The 7336-nt window shown below is 32.8% G+C and overlaps 1 protein-coding gene across 1 annotated transcript; it reads left to right on the top strand.

Annotated features, from left to right (window-relative positions):
- Nucleotides 1-777: 777 nt before the first annotated feature.
- Nucleotides 778-6968, top strand: LOC119672338 (myb-like protein I). The gene is made up of 3 exons (XM_038083360.1): nucleotides 778-987; nucleotides 1050-1269; nucleotides 4087-6968. The coding sequence occupies exon 3, from the start codon at nucleotides 4225-4227 to the stop codon at nucleotides 6331-6333; it is 2109 nt and encodes a 702-aa protein (XP_037939288.1). The 5' UTR covers nucleotides 778-987; nucleotides 1050-1269; nucleotides 4087-4224; the 3' UTR covers nucleotides 6334-6968.
- Nucleotides 6969-7336: the final 368 nt, after the last annotated feature.

Raw genomic sequence — 7336 nt, 5'->3', positions numbered from 1 at the left:
TCTAGCGTGTTATAAATTAATCTTGAATGTTATACATTATTCTCAAGTGTTACACAGATTTACCAATCAAAAAAGAATATGGCATTTAAAGTTAATCTCGTTTAAAAAATTTAGCTTAGATTTACCAATCGAAAATGCTGATACTTTTAAGGCCGTGTGCGATTTCAAATATATTGGTGATAAATTGAGGGAAATAGTAACTTACATCGGTATGGCAGCGATGTTGGTATTTACCAGAATTTCGAAAAGAGTTAATTAGATAACAATTAGGTGTTCCATTGTGAAAATTTTATAAGATTGTTAATAAATAAATAAATAAATTTTGTTACTTTTAACCAAAGATAATAAATAAATGCAATAAATAAATAAATGCAATAAATAAATAAATTTGGTTACTTTTAATCAAAAATAATAAATAAATAAATATTTACAAGAAATTCCTAGAACATTTGAATTTAGTTTACCTCAATTTACTCGCACTCGGCCTAAACGTATCATCAGGTCTTGCTTTATTTAGACCAATAGTTGTGCTTCATATCTCGTTTTTACATTTTACAACACTGTGCCGCGCTGTCATATGCAGCTGTTTTGGATTTTCCCTTTAATCTCTCATTCTTATTGCGGTTAGTAGCGTTGTTTATGTTCCACTTTTCATAGAGCTTCTTCGTGTGTTGCCTTTTAGTTGCGTTTTCTTGTTTAATTAAGTAAATTTTCTTAAAGATAAAAAGTATTATTTTTAAATGTAAGTTATTGAATAGAAAAAAATATATTATAAACAGTGCTTTTCAAGAATAAATATAAAAATATTTGGTTGTGATTACGCGTAGTAAAAATAAATGCACATAAAAGTGTTTGCTTAAGAAAAAAACGAGAAGAGAAAAAAATCGTAAAGAACTTCGAACTTCTTGGCCTGCGGAGTCGCTGTCAATTTTTGTTGTTGTTTGCGTTGCAACGCAGTTTATTGCCCTATTAATTGACGAACTACGGGTAAATATTCATAATTTTCGTTATACAATATGTTTTTATTTAAAATTTTATTATTATTTTAGTGAACAAAAAGAAAATATATTAACAAGATTTGAAAAAAAAAATTAATTTTAATTGACGGAGTTCTGGCCTTTAAATGATGTCAGTGTTTTGAGTTCATTTGCATAAAAATTAAATTTTGTTATGCCTTCATCGATTACTGATGCTTCCGTGCTGCCTTCATTGCATCATTTGTCAACGTTCAGCTTTGAATACTAAGGAACTCACTACGATTTTAAAGAGGTGAGAATATTTATTATAAATTATTTTTTTTAATTTGTAACTAATTAATTAAGTGAAGTGAATATTAATATTCTAAAAGTGGGTTATATAAAAAAGTAACTAATGGAAATTAGTTCTGTCATTGTACTTGAGCTTGTTTACTTTTGCACATGAATCATCCAACCACTCACTTAAGATGTTTTCATACTGGGTTGAGCAGTTTTGAATAATTTAACTAATTTAAAAAAAAAAAAATATATGCACATAAACGGAAATAGCAAGCTTCCCTTTACGGCTTTACGGTTTGCCTTGACTTGTTGTTTCCAAAGAAGTTTATCTGTCACGATGTTTGGGTTTTTTTTCTATCATTTTCTATTTTTATTAAAACTAGTAAATAAACTTAAAATATGCATTTTAAAAATAAAAACATTTCATATTGCATTGTTTTTGTATAAAAAATTCTCTTATAAAATGCCAATAATTAAATTGGTGATCAAATTTACATATAACATTTACTCTGCATAAATCTTAACGTTCATTTTTTAATAAATATTTAAATAATTATATAAATATGCATTCAACGGAAATTTTTAAAAAAATTTAATATTACATTTTTCTAACAAATTATTAAAATATTTGTCATTCATTAGAAATTAATTAGTCACCAGTTTCATTTAGTTGAAAGAGGTTTGAAATCCTATTTCAAGGGATTATTATTTTCATACTCCATTAGGAGCTTTAAGAGTCTACAAAAGTTTTCCACTGGTTTCTATTTTGTGCTGCTGCTCTCAAATCATTAAACGATTTACCCGTCTCTTGCTGAACCGTCCTTCACCAGGTCATTGCTGGTCTGCCTCTGCGCCTAGTCCCTAGGGGTTCAAATGCAGCATGCGCGACATCTTTACAAAGCTTAGGCAGTGTGTGTCCAATCCAACCATATTTCTTTCTTCTTATCTCGCTGTTAATCTTTATTTGACGCGTTATTCTCCATAACTCTACATTTAAAATCGTTCTAGGCCACTAATCGATGAGCAGGCATCGATTGATAAATGATTGCAGTCTTCTTTCGATTTCGGAGTTAGCAAGCCAGATTTACGATCCACAGATAGAATACTCCATAAGTAAGTAAAGCTCTCAGTGTCTACGATTTGATCCCCATTGATTGTAAAGTGAGTTGAGTTTTCGGTTATTATAGGCACTGCTTCAGTTTTACTGATGTTTTATAGTATCAAGGGATATTGTGCGGCTTATTATTATTGTAATTCGTTGAGATTTATATAGCAAAAAGTCCAGTGACGGCAAGATGTAGACTTGAGTACCTTGCAAGCAGGATTTTAGTCCCAAATTAAATAGGTAAAATTAAGCCAACAGCAATGACGAGATTTAATAATAGTTTAGAATTGTTTTAGTTGGAGCTTTAGAAGCACAATAGATCTTTCAGGTCAGGGTGCATTTATAGCCTATTATTTGATAATAATATAGACTAAGAAATCATGAAAGGAATTAAATATATATATGGGTTAGGATGCGAGTGAATGAAGATAGAGTGAGAGGAGGAAGGATCGTTTGGGATGTTGGCAATATGAGAGTATGGTTTGGAGCTAATTGAAAGTAGCTTATGTCGAAGGGTTATGCGGGTAGGTTTACATTCCAAAATTATATATACATCCTGATCAAATGTAAGTTAACACTCCCAAATCTGTATTTGAGTAAAATTAGTAAACCTTTTCAATCCTGCGGTCTGTCGTTTTTTATTCTAAACATACAAACTGACCACTAAGGAATATTGTAAAGTTTATCATTAGTCACTTATAATTATAATTTTACACTAATAATTAAAATTATATTTATGGCTGAATTAGATTGGAAAGTGTAAGACAATAGATTTTACAGATTGTCGTGTACTATTGGCTAATCTATTATTAATATTGTGACAACCAAGGGTTTATAAATGATAGACGATTTACCATTGTTTCTTCTAATTATAATTCTTCTATGGTTCTCTATGCGTTGATAATGATTATTAAATTATATGAAGTGGAGAGCCTTATGAGTTATACCGTGACATTAACAAAGTTAGAAAATTAGGTACCCGATAATGAACAACATGGTGCGGTAGAGGACATTTGTATTTCGGTAAAAGGATTAGGCGACCAAAGATATGAAAGCCCTCTCTATTACCATCTAGTGACAGCTAGCCACTTATTACGGATGGATAGATCTGTAGAACAGGTATCTTAGATGGATTATTAAACGAATATATGGGTTAGAATGGTGTGTGGATGGGTCGGAGCTAATTAAAACTAGTTTGGGTCAAAGTAAAGAAACTTAACCAATTTAAGGAAATAGAGATCAATACAGATCAATAGGGCTTAAATTAGTGTGTGTATTTGAACAAAAAAAAAATTGTTTATCTGTTCTCCTCACCAGTTCGTTCAGTTCTTAGTTTGATTCAATGACGTCACGGATGTTTTTGTTAAAAGCGATTGAGTTAAAAATTATTTCATAAACTTCAAATACTTCAAAAACACTGATTTTTTAGACAAAATACTTTAATCAATACATATGTTATATCTTATATCTAAATATAGATCGGATTGCCATATTACTACATATTAATATTTTGTATTTAACTTATATATGTATATATGAAATAATGTATATTTTAGAATTATTTATTGGTTAAGGTGCCAATTTTGTATATAATAAGTACAATGTTGTCCTAACTTTAAGTTACATTTAATCTAATAACAATTACCATAAAAAACTACAATAAAACTAAAAAAAACTTAACACCAAATCACGTTGTTTCACATGTGTTGCTTGTGTTCTTTTTAGGATTCCACTCAAACCTGCTTAAAAGTGGAACATAAGTTCTTACTCCTCCTCCACACTACACCACGCCAAATCAACAACCTCCAATTAAGTGAAAGATTGGGAGCAAAAATTAACAAATGGTAAGGAAAAATAGCACAAATGCACGTTAAACCGACAGGAGAGCACCTAAAACAGGATCACATAAGCGTCAAGACGATGGCCAGCTATAATGATGACGACAATACCAGTCGTACGTCAGCTAACAACAACAACAACAACGTCAGCGGAAAAGCTAATAACAATGACGATGCGAATAATAGTAATACCACGACAATGGATGATGCCGAAATTAGGCTTAAGAAACAAACACTGGAACAACGTAAGCGTGAACTGGAAAAGCTGCTAAGCGAAAAAAGTTGGCTTTTGCAGCAAATACAAAAGCAAGAAACTCAAATACTGAACGGTAATTTCGAGTATTTAAATTTAAATGAAATTTTTGCAAATTTAGCACAGCAATACAAGCAAGAACAGTCAGCCAGCAGTGGCAGTGTAGGATCAGCAATATTGAGACGTAAGTCCAGTAAAGAGAACAACAATAATAACAGCACAAATAGACATTCTGAGCTTTCCAATCGCTCTTCGGAGTATGATAATTACCCAGGTATTGGTAGTGGTAGTATTAGTCTAAGTGGTGGTGGAGGAGGAGGAGTAGCAGGTGAAACAAGCAATGCAAATATTTTACAAGCAAAGCAACAACAAAATGCGAAAAATAATTCAAAAAATCGCACAACACCCATTCCTACCGCCAATTTGAATTATATACAATTGCAACGTCAACAAATGTTGCAGCATCATGCAGAGCAACAAATGTTACAACAACATTTACAGTTGCAGCAACAGCATAAATTGCTACAACATCCACATTTCCATCAACAACATCAACAGCAGCGCTTACTGCAACAACAGTATTTATCACATCCGCAAACCGATGCTATTTCCTTGTACTCAGTCAACTCAGCAAATGTTGCTACACTGCGCCATCAACATATTTCACCACAACAGCAACCAATTGTTGTGCAATGTGATAAATACTACTTATCACCAACACATCACAGCTACAATGACGGTGGTTTTATAAAATCAAGTCAAAATATTAAGCAATATATATCACCATTAGCATCACCTACACAACAACAACTGCATGTTGCTACAAATTACGATATACATCATTCACCGCAACAGCTGCAACATATTGCAGTGCCATTGCAACAATTACAACCAGTGGCGTTGCAACATCAACGGCATTTAGATGCGATTTCACTAGCGCCGTCATATGTTTCCATGGATACTGACACCACAAGCAATATGCGTTGGCGTTCTCAAACGAATATACAAACACACGCAATGAATACACCAAATGATGCAAAATCACATTCCAGTGATATGCTCTCACAATTATCCCCACCAACGCCACACAGTCACAGCAATATGAATCCTAGTATAACGAATTTCTATGCACAACCACTACAGCCTAAAGCAAAGCCACTCGATGAAATTTCTATATCATCGTTTAATAGTGAAACACAAAAGAAATCTAAATCGAAACAATGGCTTGAATCATCATTAGATGGACCTGTCATACGCACACAGTCAAATGCGGAACCCACACAACACATAGAAAGTAATACTGCAACATTTGGGCGTCTGCTACCACAAAAACCACAGGCGTTGCCACGTGAACGCTCAAAACTGTCATCACAATCAATGTCCAGCGGCAGACACTATTCAATGTCAACGACGAAAAATCCGCATAGCACAAAATTATTGCTGGATAATGAAGGTCATTATACCAAATTAAGTCAGTCAACTTCCTATTTGAATTCCGTGGAAACATCGTCCATATCGCCTGCATATCACGTGGATGCAATACAAATTGATATACCAAATTTTAGAAATCTACCACCGAAACCGTCTGCACACAGCAACAATAGTGTGCAGCAACCAACACCCCCACCACGCCCACCGCCTGCAGAAAAATCACTGGCAGCTTCGCCAGCTATTGCTGCTGTTGTTAGTGCAAATGCGGCAGCACCGTTGTCTCCAGATATACGTAGAGACTCCCCCACTACGGTCATAGTAGTGCAACAGGCTACTTATCAACCATATAAAGAGGTTACAAAGCCATTTGAAATGTCCGACTTTTACAAATATTCCACCAAATTTCGGCAGAAAGAGGCAGCTAGCAATAATACTGAACAGTCAAATTAGTTGTGGATTGGATTTTAGTGTACTTGGAAGATGTACATGGGTATGTGGGGATTACCAAAAAGCTTATTTAGTTTTTTTTAACAACAAAAATGATATTCTGTTTTGAAATTAAATTATAATATTTTTATATATAGTAATACAAACATTAGGGGTAGTCATCTAAGCACATAAATTTATCAAATGTATAAACAGATTTAGTGAAAGATTTGTGTAAATTTATCAATCTGCTGTATAATAGCACTATTTATATCAACCATAATTATGACAGCACAAAATGCAATACGCAGCAGTGCAATTTTTTAACCAATATCGTTGCAATTTTAAATATTTATGTAAACTTTATTCGTCAGCTATGTCGCTGTCAATAAATTATAAAAGAAAACACTTAAATTGAGCGAAAAAGTCCAAACTAAAAAGTATTTACAAAGATATTTTTGTATATGGAATGCAATTTTCTATTGACAACAAGTAAATTTATACGATATAAATTTATTCGGTAAAATTTTCTTGTAAATTTATAAAGTCTGTGTAAAGGCCATGTTATGCAGAGTGTCTCGTACACGGCAAAATTCGCTTATTCGGGCTATGCCGAAAATGCATGTTATGCAGAGTGTCACATAAGTATTGCCAATTTCAATATTTTGGTACTTTTTGATTGTTAATTTATTATTATATTATCTAATAATAATTGTTAACAGTACTTACAAAATTATACGCCTTTTCTTAAAATCGGAAAGTGTAATAATTAAATTATTAGCAGTTTATAAAATAGGCTGAGTTGCATACTGCAATTTTTTCTTAAAAACGCACTGAAATTGGAGTAATTTCCTCCTAAAAGGAGCAGATTTTAAAATTTATTACTAAAAAACACTGTTTTGCCCTAGGTCCGGGTCACAAATACGCCGGCTCTCATTGTTTTTTCTCTCATTCACAAATTTAAAATTTACATTGAAAACAACAACAACAGGCCGTGCCCGAGAGACTCTGCATAACATGGCCCTAA

The sequence above is a fragment of the Teleopsis dalmanni genome, chromosome 1, assembly GCF_002237135.1.
Source record: "Teleopsis dalmanni isolate 2A chromosome 1, ASM223713v2, whole genome shotgun sequence".
NCBI lineage: Eukaryota > Metazoa > Arthropoda > Insecta > Diptera > Diopsidae > Teleopsis > Teleopsis dalmanni.
Note: the sequence above shows the minus strand (reverse complement) of the source record. Positions and strands in the feature narration are given on the sequence as shown.